General features: G+C 42.4%; 1 protein-coding gene across 6 annotated transcripts in view; it reads left to right on the plus strand.

Annotated features, from left to right (window-relative positions):
* kcnh7b (potassium channel, voltage gated eag related subfamily H, member 7b) overlaps nt 1–21891 on the plus strand; it is a 289477-nt gene that overhangs the window by 256629 nt on the left and 10957 nt on the right. For 5 of the 6 annotated variants that reach the window (XM_078403802.1, XM_078403804.1, XM_078403805.1 and 2 more), the window contains 4 exons: nt 3306–3549; nt 7664–7869; nt 12635–12734; nt 21264–21545. In XM_078403802.1, coding sequence (XP_078259928.1) covers nt 3306–3549; nt 7664–7869; nt 12635–12734; nt 21264–21545 — 832 coding nt within the window. The remainder of the gene's footprint in view (nt 1–3305; nt 3550–7663; nt 7870–12634; nt 12735–21263; nt 21546–21891) is intronic. The other variant, XM_078403803.1, reaches the window with a different exon arrangement.

Consider the following 21891-nt stretch of genomic DNA (forward strand, 5'->3'; position numbering starts at 1 on the left):
CTGTCCATTCCCACCACAGATGCCGCCCGAGCCCTTGAGATCCTCCAGCACTTTGTAGTTTTCTTCAGGATTCCAGCAGCTGCAGTTTCGTGCATCTCTAGATCCATAACAGGCCACCTCAGGAAGACTCACGTAGTGCCCATCCATCACGGGGTAATGATCTCTGCACCATCCAAGGGATCTACAGGAGTCGCTGCCTCAAAAATGCAGCCAGCATCATCAGCGACCCACACCACCCTGGCCACGCTCCCATCTCGCTGCTACCATCGGGAAGAAGGTACAGGAGCCTGAAAACCAGTGACCTCCAGGTTCAAGAACAGTTTATTTGCAACAATCATCAAGTCCTTGAACACTGCACAACACTAACCTCAGCAACTGTGATCTACTGAATCTGACAAAGGGTCCCAACCCCAAACGTCATCTGTCCATTCCCTCCACAGATGCTGCCTGACTCACTGAGTTCCTCCAACTCATGGATTTTTTGTTCAAGATTCCAGCGTCTGCATTTCCTTGGGTCTTCTCAGGACTGGTAAATGTCTAGCGTGTAAAGAGGCAGCAAGGAGACAGCCGTGTGTCTTGAAAACAGAAGCTCCTCTGAAATACCGTGAATTCAGCAGTGAAGAATGATTCTCCCGGGCACTTACAATCTCACTCAAGCAAGGGAAACATGTCATTACAATGCTTCAGACTGCAGCTGCCTCTGAAATCAAGTGTGATCGATCTCTTTCATTATCACTCCCACCGGTTTCAGTCAATAGAAGTGCGATATTTAACAACTTGGAAGGTAATTGAAAATTGCCACAAAATCAAACGAAAGAAAAAGTAGAATCCGTGCTCCACGCAGTGCTTAAAAGCCATTATTAGCCAAGAATCTTTCAAGAATGACGTGGACAAGATTTGAAAAGAGATTAGGTTGAGGGTGCAGTAGTTCACATGGAAACACGGCATCGCACTATTTATAACTCTGCACAGGAAAATACACAGAAGATTTAGTTTAGTTTAGAGATACAGCGCAGAAACAGGCTCTTCGGCCCAACAAGTCCACACCAAACAGCGATCACTCTGTCCACTAGCAATATCCTATACAATAGGGACAATTTACAGTTTGACCAAGCCAATTAATCTACAAATCTGTACATCTTTGGAGTGTGGGAGGAAACCAGAGCACCCGGAGAAAACCCACGTGGCCGCAGAGAGAACGTACAATCTCCATACAGACAGCACCCATAGTCAGGATCGACCCCGTGTCTCTAGTACTGTAAGGCAGTGCTCTACCACTGCGTTACTGTGCCGTCCAAGGTTGTTGTGAGTTAGTGGCCAATTACTATTTATCTTGCTGCACACATTTTATTTCCACCTGTTAAGATCATCTATAATGCACAGAATGGAATAATAAAAATATTTTTAGAATTTGCAGAATATTATTTACCAGAATGATGCCTGGATGAGAGAGTATTAGCCACAGGGAGAGATTGGACAGACTAGGCTTGTTATCTCTAGAACATCAAAGGTTGCGGGGAGACCAAATCAAAGAATATAAAAATTTGAGGCAGAGATACGGTAGATAGTCAGAACCTGTTCTGCCGCTGTACCTGTCTTAACTCCTCTTTCTTGCCAATGATAGATAGGGATTTTCCCTAGGGTGGAAATGTCAAATACTAGTGGGCATAGCTTTAAGGTGAAGAGAGGTTTTAAGGAGATGTGTGGGGCAAGTGTTATTACACAGAGGATGGTGGGTGCCTAGAACACACGGCCAGGGGTGATGGTGGAAGCAGATATGATATTGGTGTTTTAGAGGCTTTTAGATAGGCACATGGGTGGGTATACAGGGAATAGAGGGATATGGATCACATGCAGGCAGATTAGTATATCGGCACAAACATTGCAGGACAATGGGCCTGTTCTTCTGCTGGAGACAGGAGTCAAGAGTGTTTTATTGTCATATGTCCAGAAACGGAACTACGAATTTCTTACTATCAGCAGCACCACAGATATGTAAACATAGTAACTGTTCTGTGATCTATAAGGACATAAGGTCTTAAGGAATAGGAGTAGAATTAGGCCATTCGACCATCAATTCTACTCTTCCATTCTGCTCTATCTCTCCCTCCTAACCCCATGTGAGATGTGAGCAATTGTTTGACAAAAATAAGACCCAACCAATCCAAATCAACTTTTGAAAACATATTTTCCCAAACCAATCACCAAAAAATTATATCTTAACGTTGCAATCCTATTGATCATTAGACATATCTATTACTCCTGGTGAATTTGTTCTGTTAGATATAAAAATCTATTCAGAGATAGATAAAGGATGCACATTTTGCCACCTGGTGGCTGAATAGAGGTTTAGTTTTTCAATCACTTTGGGTGAATTATTCAATTGCAAAATAGGAGATCCTTTGGTAAATTCTTACGGGTTAAATCTCTTTGAAATAAACCTTAAATATTCAATAATAATACAAATTAAAGTTTCAAAATTGATGCACACGTGTGTCGAGATATTGATAAAAAAGTATATTAGGATAGATTTCACTCTATTACTGATAGTCAACATATCTATCAGGAATTTTACACACACACAGTTCTTTTTAATTAATCTCTAAAACTGAATTCATAATAAAGATATCAGCTTTCCATTAATATTTTAACAGGCTGAGAATTGTACTTGAGATGGTTTAACTAGGATAGAAAGAAAGAACTATTTACATATTTAGTTTAAAGTTTAGTTTGGAGTTACAGCATGTTGGTGTGTTAAAAGATGCAGAGCAAAGGATCAGAAAGATATCTGTTTGTCTAACAGGTGGCATAGAGTCCATAGTCTGAACAGAAAGTGATCTCAATACTGATATCTAGAATTTTGAAAATTAGTACTTAAATTAATTGATATTTTTAATTAACATATGAAACAAGGTGCAGACAGCCTGGGGCTCACCTGGATCAGGCACCACTCCAGGAGACTGAGCGCGCGCATCAGGACTGGTCTTTGAAAATGGCGCCAAAAACTGGCGCTCCTTGCATGCGGTCTCAGTGGACTATTTCTGTGCTCTTTGCACTATCAGGGATTGTGCTTGGGTATGGCAAAACTTCACTGAACTGTATGCAAAAAAAAAGAATTTCACTGCACGTCTGGACATGTGATATTAAAGCCATTGAATCATTGAGATGGTTCTGACTGATAAATGCAGTATCTTAAAAAGCAAACTCTATAATCGTAAATGGAGATATATTCCGCTGACTAGAATTAATGATTGCAATGCCTATTCATTATTATTAAAGCGTAATTTCTCCACTAGGTCCTTAAGGGGTTTCCTGAATGTCTCCAGGCAGATATCTGTCTTCACCTCAATCAAGCATTACTGCAGAACTGCAAGGCCTTCAAAGGAGCCAGTAAAGGATGTCTCCGAGCCCTGGCCATGAAGTTTAAAACCACACACGCCCCACCTGGGGACACTTTGGTCCACGGCGGTGACATCCTTACTGCACTTTACTTCATCTCTCGGGGGTCGATAGAAATCCTGAAGGATAACATTGTCGTAGCAATCCTTGGTAAGTCAACACGAATCAGTAAGCGTTGTTGAATTTATTAGTTTAGTTTAGTTTAGTTTAATTTTGTTCATTTTAGTTTAGTTTAGTTTAGTTTAGTTTATTTTAGTTTTGTTTACTTTAGTTTACTTTAATTTAGTTTCTTATTGTCACGTGTACCAAGGTACAGGCCAAAGCTTTTATTTGCATGCTATCCAGTTGAAGAAAAGATTACACATTATTACAATCAGGACATCCACAGTATACAGCTACAGGATAAAGGGTACAATATTTAGTGCAAGACAAAGTCTAACTAAAGGTCTCAAGTAAGGCCACAGCCGCTCTCTTGCTGGTGAGAGGACAGTTCAGTTGCCTGATAACAGTGAAACAGAGCTTTTCACTGTACCTCAATACACGTAATAATAATAAACATAAACATAAACCTATCCGATGTGCCATATTGTAAATGTGTTTTATAGTCAGTGAGTCATACAGCACAGAAACAAGATGCCCCGTCTCCTTGTTGTACTTGTTCTTGTTTTCCAAGGGAATCCCTCGTATCTATTGTGAAAGGTTCTGTTTGGAATTACGCATTGATCTTCAAGCCTTTATGTGTGGGGAAGTTCTGGGAAATATTGGAACATTCCCAAAAGAGCCTTCCTTTTAAATGGCAGTATTGGTTACCCAAAAGTTACCTAATGATCTTACAGAACCTAAAAATAAAGACAAAATAAGAAATAGAACAATTTAGAAACATTCAAATATCTGGCTTTCTCATTGATTCGTTGTGAACTTTGTTGGCTGAGGAATAGAAGTATGTAAAATTATGAGGCATAGATAGGGTCGACAGTCAGAACCTTTGTCCCAGGGTAGAAATATCCAAGGCAAGAGAGCATATGATCAGAAGACATCGGAGCAGAATTGGTTCATTTGGCCCATCGAGTCTACTCTGTCATTTGATCATGGCTTATCTATTTTTCCCTCTCAACCCCATTCTCTGACTTCTTCCCTGTGTAGCCTGAAGGTAATCTACTGGAATTTTTTGTGGATGTAACTAGGAAAATTGACAGGGGAGAGCCGGTGGATGTGGTGTACCTCGACTTTCAGAAAGCCTTCGACAAGGTCCCACATAGGAGATTGGTGGGCAAAATTAGAGCACATGGTATTGGAGGTAGGGTACTGACATGGATAGAAAGTTGGTTGACAGACAGAAATCAAAGAGTGGGGATAAATGGGTCCCTTTCAGAATGGCAGGCAGTGACTAGTGGGGTACCGCAAGGCTCGGTGTTGGGACCGCAGCTATTTACAATATACATCAATGACTTGGATGAAGGGATTAAAAGTACCATTAGCAAATTTGCCGATGATACAAAGCTAGGTGGCAGTGTGAACTGTGAGGAAGATGCTATGAGGTTGCAGGGTGACTTGGACAGGTTGTGTGAGTGGGCGGATGCATGGCAGATGCAGTTTAATGTGGATAAGTGTGAGTGTGAAGGCAGATTATTATTTGAATGGTGTCAAGTTAGGAAAAGGGGACGTACAACGTGATCTGGGTGTCTTAGTGCATCAGTCACTGAAAGGAAGCATGCAGGTACAGCAGGCAGTGAAGAAAGCCAATGGAATGTTGGCCTTCATAACAAGAGGAGTTGAGTATAGGAGCAAAGAGGTCCTTCTGCAGTTGTACAGGGCCCTAGTGAGACCGCACCTGGAGTACTGTGTGCAGTTTTGGTCTCCAAATTTGAGGAAGGATATTCTTGCTATTGAGGGCGTGCAGCGTAGGTTTACTAGGTTAATTCCCGGAATGGCGGGACTGTCATATGTTGAAAGACTGGAGCGACTAGGTTTGTATACATTGGAATTTAGAAGGATGAGAGGGGATCTTATCGAAACGTATAAGATTATTAAGGGGTTGGACATGTTAGAGGCAGGAAACATGTTCCCAATGTTGGGGGAGTCCAGAACCAGGGGCCACAGTTTAAGAATAAGGGGTAGGCCATTTAGAACAGAGATGAGGAAAAACTTTTTTAGTCAGAGAGTTGTGAATCTGTGATTCTCTGCCTCAGAGGGCAGTGGAGGCCAATTCTCTGAATACATTCAAGAGAGAGCTAGATAGAGCTCTTAAGGATAGCGGAGTCAGTGGGTATGGGGAGAAGGCAGGAACAGGGTACTGATTGAGAATGATCAGCCATAATCACATTGAATGGCAGTGCTGGCTCGAAGGGCCGAATGGCCTACTGCTGCACCTATTGTCTATTGTCTATTGAAAGTTTAAAGGAGATGTGCAGGGCAAGGTTTTTATACAGACGGTGGTGGGTGCCTGGAAAATGCTGCCAGAGGTGGTGGTGGAGGCAGATACGATAGTGGTGCTTATGAGGCTTTTGAATATGCAGGGAATGGAGGGATATGGATCACGTGCAGGCAGAGGAGATTAGTTTAACTTGGCATTGTGTTTGGCATGGACTTTGTGGACAAACGGGCCTGTTCCTGTGCTGTACCTCTGCCTATGCTCTCACAGGCTAGGAAGTAGAAACATGAGAACTTTGTAATAAATAGCAACTAAATGTTTCCTGTCAATGGGTATATTTCCATTAAATGAGTATCACATGATCCATATCAATAGATTTATAGAGCCAGGGCTTTATTGAGACTGGGAAACTTCCCTTTAATAGCTATCTGTACATTGTTTGCCAAAGCATGATTGAATAGAGTGATAACTGGCAAATTTGTCCAAAAATTGTTTGAGGACTCGTGTAATTGCTAAATGCAGTGTCTCTTAAAAATGTGCTTTGCACTTGTCAACAGAGATGTATTGTAGCACTTTCTTGCTGTTTAACCTTCACATGCAGGTGCTGTATTATAAAATTAAAGCCCCATTCATCATACCATGATATTCCTTGCCTCTCCAGGTTATTGACAAATCCTCTGTATAATTAGGCTATTTTTCAATGTCTGTCTGATATTGAGCAGGTGTTCTAAGCTAAATCTTACAAAAACTGCTCATTTTTCACCAGATAAATGGTCTTCCGAGTAAATCTTGACATAATGGTGCTACTCAAAAGACAAAACCATTGTAAATCTTTGCAGCTCCCGGCTATTTTATCTAACAATTTCTGACTATCATGAATATGTTTTCTCCGTAATACCACCTCATATATTTTCTTTTCCATGCCGTTGAGACAACATTCGTAAATATTATCTCGGCCGTGTCAAGGTTCTGTTAAGAAGTAATTAGTGTCCATATTTTGCCTTTGTTATTTTGGGACCGCATGCTGTTAAAATAATTGAGACATATGAAATTCTTGGCCTCGCTAATTCTCATGAAGATGGGTTTTTTACCGTATGTGGCTATGGGCTGTTTATACTTTAGACTTTAGGGAAACAGAGCACAAGCAGGTCCTTCAGCTCATCGAGTCCGCGATCACCCCGTACACTAGCACTATCCTACACACTAGGGACAATTTACAATTGTACCGAAGCCAATTAACCTACAAACCTGCACATCTTTATAGTGTGGGAGGAAACCAGAGCACCGGGAGAAAACCCACGGCGTCGCAGGGAGAATGTACAAACTCCATACAGACAGCACCTGTAGTCAGGATTGAACCTGGGTCTCTGCCTCTGTTAGGCAGCAACTCTACCGTGGTGCCACTGTGTTGCCCTTATATAAGCTCATAGAAGGACCGTTCAGAAGTCCTATAACGGAGACAATATTATGTATTAATAACAAAATGTCAAAAGATCTCCAAAACCTATGCATTACATGTTTCAATCATAAAAAGACACAAAGTGCTGGAGTAACTCAGCGGGTTAGGCAGCTTCTCTGGAAAACATGGATAAGTGACATTTCGGGTTGAGACCCTTCTTCAGACTGATTGTGATGGAGGGAGGGGGAGAGAAAGCTGGAAAAGACGTGTGGGTGGGACTCACCTATCGCTAAGTAACTCCAGCATTTTGTGTCTAGCTTCAGTGATGTTCATGCTGTTGGGATGTGTGCTAGGCAATGGTATGTTCATACTGTTGGGATGTACGCTAGGCAATGTTATGAATATTGAATCCTGATGCTGTAGTTAGGGAGAAATAGTAACTCAAATTATGTCCAAGAAACTTTGATTTTAACAAAATATCTGTTTCCTCCCAGGGAAAAATGACATCTTTGGTGAAATGATCCATCTTTACGCGAGACCGGGGAAATCTAATGCTGATGTTCGGGCACTAACATATTGTGATCTGCATAAGATACAAAGGGAAGATCTACTGGTGGTTTTGGACATGTATCCAGAGTTTTCCGACTTCTTCTTAACAAATCTGGAACTCACGTTCAATTTACGGGATGAAGGCTCGAAGGTATCAAAGAAAATTTGTAAGACCATAAGGCCATAAGGGTCATAAGGGCCCATAAATCATGGCTGCTCTCCCTTTCCCTCTCAACCCTATTCTCCCGCATTCTCTCCGTAACGTTTGACACCCTAACTAATCAAGAAGTGAAATCAGAAAATCCCCAAATTTAAGACTGAGTTAAAGGATTGAAGGGAAGAAGATAGATACAAAAATGCTGGAGTAACTCAACGGGTCAGGCAGCATCTCTGGAGAAAAGGAATAGCTGACGTTTCAGGTCGAGACGTTTCTTCAGATTGAGAGTCGGGGAGAGGGAAACGAGGGATGAAAAGGTGCACAACAAATCAGAGCCAAAGAGCCCACAATGGTCCATTGTTGGCTGTGGAGGAGGCGATAACAAGGGGATACGAACAGTGCAGGACATCCATGGTGGGGAAGGGACAGGGAGAGAGGGAATGTAAGATATTTGCAATTAGGGAAATCAATATGCATAGATTTACAAAGTTAGAGTTTAGATTAGAAATACAGCATGGAAACAGGCCCATGGAAACAATCAATATTCATACTGCAGGGTTGTAAGCTGCCCAAGTGAAATATGAGGTGCTATTCTTCCAATTTGTGTTTGGCCTCACTCTGACAATGGAGGAGGCCCAGGACAGAAAGGACAGTGTGGGAATGGGAAGGAGGATTTAAAATGTTTGGTAACCGGGAGATCACGTAGGCCAAGGTGGACTGAGTGTAGGTGTTCAGCGAAAGGATCACCCAGTCTGCGCTTGGTCTCGCCGATATATAGGATGCCACACCGAGAACAACAGGTACAGTAGATGAGAGTAGATGCGAGTTCCTCAGGTGAAGTGGCTGCTAAAGACTGGAGGACTACAAATGGTATATCCTGGTTTACAAAGGAGGAGGAATGAACCTACCTGATGCAGTCAGTGTAACATGAGTGGTCATAGAGTCATACAGAGTGGATACAGGTACTTTGGTCCAACTTGCCCACACCGACCAACATGCCCCGTCACTAGTCCCACCTGCCTGAAGTTGTACTAAATCATGTTTTACATTTATTATCACAGAGTGGGCAAACCTTAAATTATTATTGTGATACAGAGAGGCAGCAAGCAAGTCAAATCGGTAGTAAGGAAGGCAAATGCTAGTATTTATTTTGAGAGGACTAGAATATAAAACCAAGGATGTAATGCTGAAACCTTATAAGGCGCTGGTCAGACTGCATTTGGAGTATTGTGAGCAGTTTTGGGCCCCATATCTGAGGAATGATGTGCTGGTGTTGGAGAGGGTCCTGAGGAGGTTTACAAGAATGATTCCCAGGACTGATTGGGTTAAAGTATGATGAGCGTTTGACAGCACTGGGCCTGTACTCGCTGGAGTTTAGAAGAATGAGGGGGACCTCATTGAAACTTACCAAATAGTGACAGGCCTGGATTGAGTGGATGTGGAGAGGTGTTCCCACTCGTGCAAGAGTCTTGGATCAGAGGACATAGCTTCAGAATAAAGGGGCATACTTTTAGAAAGAAGATGAGGAGGAATTTCTTTAGTCAGAGGGAGGTGAATCTGTGGTTTTCATTACAACAGACGGGTGTCATTGGGTATTTTTAAGACGCAGATTGATAGATTCTTGATTTATATGGATGTCAGGGTTTATGGGGAGAAAGCAGAAGAATGGAGTTGAGAGGGAAAGATAAATCAGCCATGGCTGAATGGTGGAGTAGACAATGGATCGACTGCCTAATTCAGCTCCTATAACTTATGAACTTATGAAGTATATAAAATTATGAGAGGCACAGTTAAGGTAGACAGTCAGAACCTTTTTCGCAGTCTGGAAATGTCAAAGACGAGATGACAGAGCTTTAAGGGGAAAGGGGAAAAGTTTATAGGAGATGTATGGGGCATGATATTTTACAGAGTGGTGGGTGCCTGGAACGTGCTGCCAGTGGAGACAGATATGATAGTGGCGTTTAAGAGGCTTTTAGATAGACACATGGATATGTGGGGAATGGAGGGATATGGATCACGTGCAGACAGAAATTAGTTTATCTTGGCATTATGTACGGCAGGTATATTGTGGGCCGAAGGGCCTGTTCCTGTGCTGTACTGTGCTAAGTTATATGTTCTTAATTACTTAATATTTACCATACCATCGTACATTTTTACTTGACAGCAGTCTGAAGAAGGGACTCGACCCGAAACATCACCCATTCCTTTTATCCAGAGATGCTGCCTGTCCCGCTGAGTTACTCCAGCATTTTGTGTCTATCTTCAGCAGATAAATTAAGATCTATAAATTCAAGTTGGTGACTAAATCGGTAATTAACTGCGATGCTGTCAGCAGGAAGAATAATATAGAATAAAAAATCTTGTTGCCATGCTCTTTTGAAATGTGGAAAGTGAAGCAGGTTGAGCAGGCTAAGACTCTATTCCTTAGAGAGCAGAAGGCTGAGGGCTGATCACATGGACATGTACAAAATCACGAGGGGAATAGATAGAGTGAATGTACACCGTCATTTACCCAGAGTAGGAGAATGAAGAACCAGAGGACATAGGTTTAGGTTGCGACAGAAAAGATTTAATAGGAACCTGAGGGGCAGGTTTTTCACACAGAGGGTGGTGAATATATGGAATGAGTTGTCAGAGGCAGTTGATGCATGTACTATAACAACATTTAAAAGACACTCAAACTGGTAGTACATGGATAGTATAGGTTTAGAGGGATATGGGCCAAATGTGGACAAATGGGACTAGTTTAGATGGCCATCTTACTTGGCATGGACGCATTTGGCTGAAGGGCCTGCTTCCGTGCTGCATGACTCAATGACTCTAATATCAGTACGGATAAAGTCCAGGTAACCCTGCCTTCACGGGTGGTTCTGAAAGATCCCATGGCCCTTTCCTACAAAGGGCCAGTGATTTTTACTCAGTGTTCCCACTAATACTTGACCTTTAGGGGGCGGCACAGTGACGCAGCATTACAGTTGCTGTCTCACAGCACCAGAGACCTGGTTTGATCCTGACCACGGGTGCTGTCTGTATGGAGTTTGTACGTTATCCCTGTGACCGTGTGGATTTTCTCCGGGTGCTCCAATTTACCCCCACACTTCAAAAGCATGCAGGCTTGTAGGTTAATTGGCTTCAGTAAATTGTAAATTGTCCCTAGTGTGTAGGATAGTGCCAGCGTACACTGAACAGTATGGACCTGGTGGGCCGAAGGGCCTCTGCACTGTATCTCTAAAGACTAAAGTTAAGTCGCCTGATATAATACGTTAAGAAAATACCTCATAGAGCCATACGGCGTGGAAACAGTCCCATCGGCCCAACTTTCTCATGCCGACCAACATGCCCCATCTACAGTAGTCCTAGTACGTAGGATGGGAAACTGGGATAACATAGAACTAGTGTACAGGTGATCATCGGTCGGCATGGACACGGTGGGCAGAAGGGCCTGTTTCCATGTTGTATCTCTAATCTGAAAAAAAAGCTAGGATAGAGTCCCAATATAAAGTATAAAGTCTAAAGTAAAGTCATATTTTCCACAGCCGTATTCAATAGTACTGGTTTGATTGGCAAGTATTTTGGGACATTGTGAAAATGTTGTGGAGGACAGAAACAATGCAAGCTCTTTCTTCTTTCTATCAAACCATTCATCATCTTTGACCTTCAATAGAATCCTTCCTCAAGCTTAAGGTAATATTGTAGATCAGATTAGATGTCTCACTTGTATCACTCAGAAAAGATATCAGTGACAAATGTTGCCTTTATCTCAGTATCTCATACCATTGCCAAACAACTTTGTTATATAAAATCTTTGAGCCCAACATTGCAATAGACAAAGTCACAGTAATCGCAGTCAGGCAAGGTCTAAATCATTAGTTTAGTTTAGTTTAGCTTAGTTTATGTCATGTGACAATATTGTCAGGTACAGTGAAAAGCTTTTGTTGCGTGCGATCCAGTCAGCCGAAAGACAATACATGATTACGATCGAGCCATTTACAGTGTATAGATACATGATAAAGGGAATAACGCTTAGTACAAATAAAGTTCAGTAATGTCCGATTAAAGATAGTCCAAGGGACTCCAATGAGGTAGATGGTAGCCCAGTACCGCCCCATAGTTATAGATAGGATGGTTCATTTGCCTGATAACAGCTGGGAAGAAACTATCCCTGAATCTGGAGTGTGCGTTTTCACACTTCTGTAGCTCTTGCCTAAACCATCCTGTCACCAACTAGAAAGCAGTCCCGACCTGCTATCTACCCCATAGGAGACCCTTGGACTATCTTTATTGGACTTTATCTTCCACTAAATTTTATTCCCTTTGTCCTGCATCTGCACACTGTGGACGGCTTGATTGTAATCATGTACAGTCTTTCCGCTGACTGAATAACACACAACATAACACCTTTTCACTGTACACGTGACAATAAGCTAAACTAAATTAAACTAAAATGTCAGATTGGATTTAATTTTGGCTAAGAACACAAAGTGCTGAAGTAACTTGGCGGGTCAGGCAGCATCTCTGGAGAACATGGACAGGCAACGTTTTGGATCAAGACTGTGCCTGAAGATGGGTCCTGATCTGAAACATCATCTGTCCATGTCCTCCACCAATGCTGCCTGACCCGCTGAGCTGCGGCAACACTTTATTTCCTAAGCAAGATTCTAGTATCTGCAGTTCCATGCGTCTACTGCTTATTTTTAGCTAAGTTTGAAGCAATGATTGGTGATGAAGAGGGAAATACTTCTGTTCTTCTGTACTCTAGGCAGACCTCCTTCTCCAAGCAGAATCCAGTGATGATTCAGACCAGGATATTCCCAAACCGAGAAGAAGAAAACTTTCCTTCAAGAAGAAAACTAACGCAGGTAATTTATCCATCATGCTTATTTATCCCTTATGACAATAGACAATAGGTGCAGGAGGAGGCCATTCGGCCCTTCGAGCCAGCACCGCCATTCAATGTGATCATGGCTGATCATTCTCAATCAGTACCCCGTTCCTGCCTTCTCCCCATACTCCCTGACTCCGCTATCCTTAAGAGCTCTATCTAGCTCTCTCTTGAATGCATTCAGAGAATTGGCCTCCACTGCCTTCTGAGGCAGAGAATTCCACAGATTCACAACTCTCTGACTGAAAAAGTTTTTCCTCATCTCAGTTCTAAATGGCCTACCCCTTATTCTTAAACTGTGGCCCCTTGTTCTGGACTCCCCCAACATTGGGAACATGTTTCCTGCCTCTAACGTGTCCAACCCCTTAATAATCTTATACGTTTCGATAAGATCTCTTCTCATCCTTCTAAATTCGTGTTTATTTATCTAATGCTTATCTAAATGCTTATCCAGTGCTTATCTAAATTTATGTTTATTTATCCCATTAGCCCTGAGCAGTTCTGACTTCCCATCTACCTCACTGTAGACCCTCAAGTTATCTTTGATCGGACTTTACTGGACTTTATGTTGTACTAAACATTATTCATAAGATCATGTTATTGGAGCGGAATTTGGCCTTTCGGTCCATCAAGTCTACTCCGCCATTCAATCATAGCTGATCTATCTTTCCCTCTCAACCCCATTTTCCTATCTTCTCCCCTTAACCCTTGACACCCTCACTAATCAAGAATCTATCAATCTCCACCTTAAAAATGTCCATTGACGGCCTCCACAGCCTTCTGTGGCAATGAATTCCACAGATTCACCACCCTCTGACTAAAGAAATTCTTCCTCATCTTTCTAAAGGTACGTCCTTTTATTCAGAGGCTATGGCCTTTATCATGTATCTGTACACTGTGGGCAGCTTGATAATCATGTATAGTATTCTTGCTGACTGGATAGCAGACAACAAAAAGCTTTATACTGTACCTATACTGTACTTCTACACGTGCCAATAAACTAAACTAACCTGAAAAGCTGAATTTGTCAAAAACAGGCAGATATTCCAATTTAAACATCTTTAGTTTGAGCCATTTTTCTTGGTTCTTTTAAACTCTCATTTCAAAATAATTTTAGTCAAAAGAAAAATTGCTTATTTTGACAAGAGTTCTGTTTTCATTGACGATATATATATATATTATATGATATTTCATGATATCAAGTTAAGAGTAAAGAATATTTAATTGTCATCTGGAAAGACAACAGAACAATAAATTCTTACTTGCTGCAACATTATAATAATAATAATAATAATAATGTATTTTATTTATATAGCGCTTTTCATATACTCAAAGACGCTTTACAGAAATTTAGAGAACATAGGGAAATTAATAAATAGATAAATAAGTAAATAAATAAACGAACAGAGAAAGGAGACAGAAGGTGAGGTGACCTTCAGTGGTTGAAGGCAGTACTGAACAGGTGAGACTTCAGCGAAGTTTTGAATGTGGTGAGTGTGGAGGAGTCTCTAACGGTTTGGGGTAGTGAGTTCCATAGGGTGGGAGCAGCGATGGAGAAAGCCCTGTCCCCCCAGGATCTGAGTTTGGTCCGGATGTGGGGGGATAGGAGATTGGCAGCGGCAGAGCGGAGGGTGCAGGTGGGAGTGTGCCTGTGGAGGAGGTCGGTCAGGTAGGATGGGGCCAGGTTATGGAGGGCTTTGTAGGTTATGAGGAGGATTTTGTACTGGATTCTCTGGGGGATGGGGAGCCAGTGGAGTTTATAAAGGACGGGGGTGATATGGTCACGGATCGAGGTGTGGGTGAGTAGACGGGCAGCGGAGTTTATAGGACCGTTAACGCAATAGCACACTGACAAATGTATAATAATCAATAATGCAACCAATTAATGACAGTAATACAAGGTAACCATAACAGTCCAAAACTGAAGTCGGAAATGCAACCAACAATTCTGTTCATAGTCGATCTCAGTTGCTGAAGTTAGTGTTGTTCAGTGTTCAAGGGCGGGCCTGATAGTTGCTGGGAAGATGCTGTTCCTGAACCTGGAGGTCACGGTTTTCAGGCACCTGAAACTTCTTCCCCTACTCGTAGCTAGATGAGAGTGTGGCCAGGGTGGTGTGGGTCATTGATGATGCTGGATGCCTTTTTGAGGCACGAAATCCCCTCGGGAAGCGGGTGAGGCAGCCGATATCGACCAAATCGGGACTTCTGCGGCCGGGTCGAATTTGCCCCCTGCGGCCGGGGCTCTGGAACTCCGTCCTGGCTGCAGCTAGCACATCCGTTCCCTTAGCCGACATGCGAGGCTGACTTTGCGGGCCGGTGGCCGAGGCAGAACGTTCTGTTACCGTTGGACTCCTCTCGGAGGCCGTGACCTCTGCTGGTCCCGCAAAACGGATAATACGACAAGGCTCTGGAACCAAAGGTGCCGGTAAATCGATGGTGGATCTGTACTAAGAATAAAATAATTCATGGTATTTATTAATACCTGTATTACATTTGTTGGATGTTAAAATGAAACTGTTTAACTGTGCTCTTATACTGATGTCACTTCCTGTGTACCAGATATAAAATGCATGTGAAAACAAAATAAAAGTCTTCACTTCCGGTTAGAGCAACACCGATGTATGAGAGCATGTGTGTTTATTCCTCCGAAGAATAAAAGGCATAATACCGACTATCCTGCCCTTGAGATGCAAACGTCAACAGGTTATGGGCCCAGGAGGGATGGTGGAAGCCGATGGAACAGATTATGCTTCGACGGAGATGAAAAGAATTACGAATTATGGGAAACAAAGTTTTTAGGCCACCTGCGGCTACAAGGCTTAAAGTCAACAATTCTCAACGAGCCGGCTACCGACGAAGAAGACGACGAGGAAGCCGAGAAAAACGAAAGAGCCTACGCCGAGCTGATACAAGTGCTAGACGACAAAAGTTTGTCGCTCATTATGAGAGAAGCGGCAGACGACGGGAGAAAAGCGTTGCAGCTACTGAGGAGCCATTACGCGGACACAGGGAAGCCGCGAGTGATCGGCCTCTACACCGAGCTGACGTCGCTGAAAAAGGCCATAAACGAAAGTATAACAGAATACATTATTCGTGCAGAAACGGCGATTACAGCACTAAGAAAAGCAGGAGAGACTCTTAGTGACGGGCTGCTGATTGCCATGATTCTGAAAGGCTTGCCAGAGACATTTAAGCCATTTGCCATCCACATAACACAGGGTGATGAGAAGACAACTTTTGGTGAGTTTAAGACCAAGTTAAGAAGCTACGAGAGCACTGAAAAATTTAGCGGCCATATGAGTGACGACAACGTAATGAAAGCAAGAGGCTGGGTGAAAGAAAGGACTAAAGGCTCAGAGAAAACATTCACCTGCTACAACTGCGGTCAGACGGGACACAAAGCATGGGAATGCAGCGGAGAGCGCAGCGGTAAAGAACAGAGACAGTGGTGCAGTTTTTGCAAGAGCCCCACTCATAAGGAGGCAAACTGCAGAAAGAAAAAGCGAGACAACGTGAAACAAGCATCCGACTCCAACGACCACACATTTGCATTCAAAATAAATGACTGCCAGGCAAGTGAAGAGACTCGTAAAGGGCTTATGGTCGACACGGGCGCAACGTCACACATAATCACAGACATTGAAAAGTTTAAGAACTTTGATGAGACTTTCCAGCCCGCCAAACACTTCATCGAGTTGGCTGACGGGACAAGGACGAGCGGTGTTGCACGGAGGAAAGGCGAAGCAGAGGTGTACCTGAGAGACAGCGAGGGCCGTCGTGTGAGGACAACGCTGAGAAAGGCGTTGTACATCCCATCATTCCCACAGGACATCTTCTCTGTCAAGGCAGCAACGACCACCGGAGCTTCAGTGATCTTTCACCAAGGCAGCAACGAGCTCATCCACAAGAACCGTACCAAGTTCGACATTAAGGAGTACGACAGACTATACTATCTAAACACTGTAAGTCATAAAACTAATGACGGATGTCACGGGTGTTATGATATTCAAACATGGCACGAGATACTTGGTCACTGTAACTATGATGATGTATCACAGTTAGAGAGGGTAACAGAGGGCATGAAAATCAAAGGTAAAGTTGATAAGTCCAAACTCAACTGTGAGGTCTGTATAAAAGGCAAATTTGCACAGAGCAGGAACAGAGAGCCAGATGTAAGGGCTAAAGAAGCACTTGAGTTAGTGCATACTGATTTGGCTGGCCCTATAGAGCCAGAAGCAAAAGATGGATACAAATACATACAAACTTTCACAGATGACTATTCAGGAGCAGTGTTTGTTTACTTCTTGAAAACAAACCGTGACACTATAAAAGCTACAGAAAAGTTCATAGCAGACGTGGCCCCCTATGGAAAAATTAAGTGCATAAGATCTGATAATGGCACAGAGTTCACAGCAGCAGATTTCCAATCATTGCTCAGTAGAAATGCCATAAGGCATGAAACCTCCGCACCTTACTCCCCTCATCAAAATGGGACAGCTGAGAGAAACTGGAGAACGCTATTTGAAATGGCAAGGTGCATGCTACTCGAGAGTAACCTACCGAAAGAATTGTGGACATATGCTGTAATGACTGCTGCAGTAATCCGCAACAGATGCTACAACAAACGTGTTGGTCAGACTCCACACTACATGGTGACAGGCAGAAAGCCTAATCTTTCAAAAATGAAGAAGTTTGGATCAGTCTGTTTCTCATACAAACAAGTCAAAAAGAAGTTAGACTCAAGATGTGAAAAAGGGATTTTTGTAGGTTATGACAAAAACAGCCCTGCATATTTAGTCTACTACCCAGAGACAGGGCGAGTTCTCAAAAACAGACTAGTGAAGTTCATAACAAAAAGTGTAACTGAAAGCCAAACTCAGACAGATATGGAGATGAGTGATGATGACTATCCTGGGAAGAGATTAACATCCCCCAGACCAAACGCAGAGGTGACTGATCAGAGTCCAGAAGTGACACTGAAGTCACACACTGATACTACTGAGAGTGATAGCAACACTCAAACTGGACAGGGTGAAAGTAGTCAGAACACACGCTACCCTAAGAGAGAAAGGAAAAGGCCACAGTACTTACGAGACTATGAGTGTAAAGGAGAAGAGGATGACCAGATAAATGTAAATGTAGACTACTGCTACAGAGTGATGTATAATGTTCCACAAACCTTCAAAGAAGCTATGAGCTCATCAAAATCTGACATTTGGGCTAAAGCTATGAAGGAGGAAATCGAATCTCTCAAAGAAAATGACACATACACTCTAACCACACTACCACAGGGCAAAAATGCAGTGGGGGGGAAGTGGGTGTTTGCAGTAAAAGAATCTTCAGATAAGACTGAGACATACAAAGCCAGGTATGTTGCAAAGGGGTATAGTCAAGTAGTAGGAATAGATTACAAGGAGACGTTTTCCCCAACAGCTAACATGACATCAGTGCGCAGTCTGATGCAGCTAGCAGCTCAGTACGATTTGGAATTACACCAGATGGATGTGAAAACAGCTTATCTACATGCTCCAATAGATTGTGAGCTGTATATTGAACAACCTGAAGGATTTGAAGTGAAAACAGACACAGGTAAAAAGCTGGTCTGCAAACTTAACAAATCACTGTATGGACTGAAACAGTCAGGACGGAACTGGAACAAGATGCTGCATGATCATCTCAGTAAAAATGGTTTCGCACAAAATCCAGCAGATCACTGCGTGTACAGTAAAGAGACTGAAAATGAGAGAATAATTCTGATCATGTGGGTTGACGACCTAATTATTGCTGCCAGTGATAAAGAATCTCTCAATGGTGTGAAAGAAATGCTAAGTGCAAAGTTTAAGATGAAAGATCTTGGGAAACTTAGACATTTTCTAGGCATTGATTTTTCACAGACAGAGGGAGAAATAAAAATGAACCAAAAGAGGTACATAGCAAAAATACTGGAGAAGTTTGGAATGTCTGACTGTAAAACAAGGTCAACTCCATGTGAACAGAAACAAAACTTTTATGATGATGATGAGCCTGTTAATCCAACACAATACAGGGAAGTGGTAGGCAGCTTGATATATGTGATGACATGTACAAGGCCTGATTTAAGCTGGATTGTCAGTAAACTGTCACAATATCTAGCAGAGCCTAAAGAACAACATTGGATAACTACCAAACATGTGTTGATGTACTTAAAGGGTACTATAAACCAGGAGCTGTGTTACAAGAAAAGAGAGGAAAAACTCAAACTTGTTGCATACAGTGACGCTGACTGGGCGGCAGATCAAAATGACAGGCGAAGCACAACAGGATATTGTTTTAGTTTGTCTGAAAATGGGCCTGTTATTTCATGGAAATCCAAGAAACAGCAGACAGTGGCCTTATCCACATGTGAAGCCGAATATATGGCAATGGCGGCTACTACACAAGAGAGCTTGTATCTTGTGCAGCTATTGAAAGGAATGGACAAAGATTGCCAGTACGAGCCAGTGAAAATCTTTGAGGACAATCAAGGTGCGATTGCATTATCAAAGAACCCAGTGAACCGACAAAGATGCAAACATATCGACATTAGGTATCATTTCATTCGGTCTGCACTCAGTGATAAGAAAGTAATCATTGAGTATTGTCCAACAGCAGACATGGTTGCAGATATCTTAACTAAGCCTGCAACAAAGTTTAAAACTGAGAAATTCAGGGATTATATGTTTGGAGTGTAAAATCATAACAACATTTTTTTTTTGAAAGGTTGAACACTGTAAATGTGTAAAATGTGATGATACAGAGAATGTAATCAGATTAAGTTATGTTGTATATGTTGTTAAATGTAATGCACAGCATAAGAGCAAGTGGGGGTGTTGGATGTTAAAATGAAACTGTTTAACTGTGCTCTTATACTGATGTCACTTCCTGTGTACCAGATATAAAATGCATGTGAAAACAAAATAAAAGTCTTCACTTCCGGTTAGAGCAACACCGATGTATGAGAGCATGTGTGTTTATTCCTCCGAAGAATAAAAGACATAATACCGACTATCCTGCCCTTGAGATGCAAACGTCAACAACATTACTGTTTAATGTGTATCGTGTTGGGGTGATTATGCAAAGGGGCACAGTAGCCCAGCAATAGAGTTGCTGCCTTACACCATCAGAGTTCCAGGATCAATTCTGACTACAGGTGCTGACTGTACCCAGTTTGTACATTCTCCCTTTGACCGCGTGGGTTTTCTTCCCTTGCTCCGGTTTCCTCCCACATTCCAAAGATGTGCGTGTTTGTAGGTTGATTGGCTTCTGTAAATTGTCCTTAGTGTGTAGGCCAGAGTTAGTGTATGGGGTGATCGCTGGTCGGTGCTGATTCGGTGGGCTGAAGGACCTATTTCCACCAATTCAACATGGATTACGACATAAAATGAACATTGTTGACTTACTGAGAAATCAGATTATGAATAATTCCCGGGAATGCCTAAAATGCGTTACAATTGAAATGATGCAACTGGATGGTAAGATTGTACCGAGCGCATACAGTGCAAATTAAAAGTTAAAGTAGATTTTAATCTTGAGTACAGTTGACAATGCAGCATGCCCTTTAGCCCACCATGTCCATGCTGACCTTCGATCAGCCATTTACACTACTTCTATATTATCCCACTTTCCCATCCAATCCCTACACACTGATGGCAATTTACAGATGCCAATTAACGTACAAACCCAAATGCCTTTGGGATGTGAGAGGAAACCGGAGCACCCGGAGGAAGCCCTCGTGGTCACATGGAGAACGTGCAATCTACACACACAGACAGAACCCCATGTCAGGATCAAAGCCAGGTCTCTGGTGCTGTGAGGCAGCAGCTCTGCCCGCTGTGACGCTCATGAGTCAGCCTAAGGATGTTATTTTTGTACTAATATTGTGAATTTATTTTGTTTGTGTTTACATTATATTGAACTTTTTTGTGTTGTTTTATTATGAGTTTTGTAGTATTATGTTTACATATCTGTTGTGTTGCTGCAAGTAAGAGTTTAATTATCCTGGACATAAGACAATAAAACATTCAGGACTCTCTTGATTATCGACTGATCTTAATGTCTGTAAGTGCTCACAACTCTCACTCTTGATTCTAATCATGAAAGGCCTGGATAGAGTGGACGTGGAGAGGATGTTTCCACTAGTGGGAGAGTCTAGGACCAGAGGGCACAGCCTCAGAATAAAAGGACATACCTTTAGAAAGGAGATGAGGAGGAATTTCTTTAGTCAGAGGGAGGTGAATCTGTGGAATTCATTACCACAGACGGCTGTGGAGGCCGTCATTGAATATTTTTAAGGCGGAGATTGACAGATTCTTGATTCTTGGAAAAGGCAGGAGAATGGGATTGAGAGGGAAAGATAGATCAGCCATGATGGAATGGCAGAGTAGACTTGATGAGCCGAATGGCCTAACTCTGCTCTTAGAACCTCTGAACTTATAAACTTATGGCTCTTGAGTTATTTCTTAAAATAACAATTGCTTACTTTGTTTAGTCATATTTGCTATCACAGATGATGATGAAGATGAATACGGGAAGCAAGGAGGGTCGCAAGACATCCCAAGAAGTGACCATCAACTTTACTACAGAAAACGGGACTCAGAAGAAAGACGGAGTGCATCATCCTCCTGTTCTACCTCCATGGATGAAGAGAAGAAGCCATTATGTTCTGGCATACTGGATTATCCAGCAGAGATAGAAGTGAACTGCAGACTAGACTTTGCACAGGGAACTGACATTCAGAGCTTAAAAGCTGAAAAAAGAGCAAAGTGTCCAGGTATGGTTCCAAACAAAATCTAACAAAGTAATAAAACCTCACAGTGTAGCAACAAGGAACTGCAGATGCTGGTTTACAATGAAGAGACTCAAAGCGATGGAGCAACTTGCCGGGTCATGCAGCTTCTCTGGAGAACATGGATCGGTGACGTTTCGGTTCGAGACTCTTCTTCAGACCTTGTGTATTAATGAGCATCTGCAGATCTTTGCTTTACGTTAGACATACACCGAGGAAACAGGCCCTTCGGCCCACCTAGTCTGCACTGACCAGAGATCATCCTGTACATTAGCACTATCCTGCACACTAGGGACAATTTACAATTTTACCGAAGCCAATTAACTTCCAA

Source organism: Rhinoraja longicauda, chromosome 8 (genome assembly GCF_053455715.1).
Source record: "Rhinoraja longicauda isolate Sanriku21f chromosome 8, sRhiLon1.1, whole genome shotgun sequence".
Taxonomy (NCBI): Eukaryota; Metazoa; Chordata; class Chondrichthyes; order Rajiformes; family Arhynchobatidae; genus Rhinoraja; species Rhinoraja longicauda.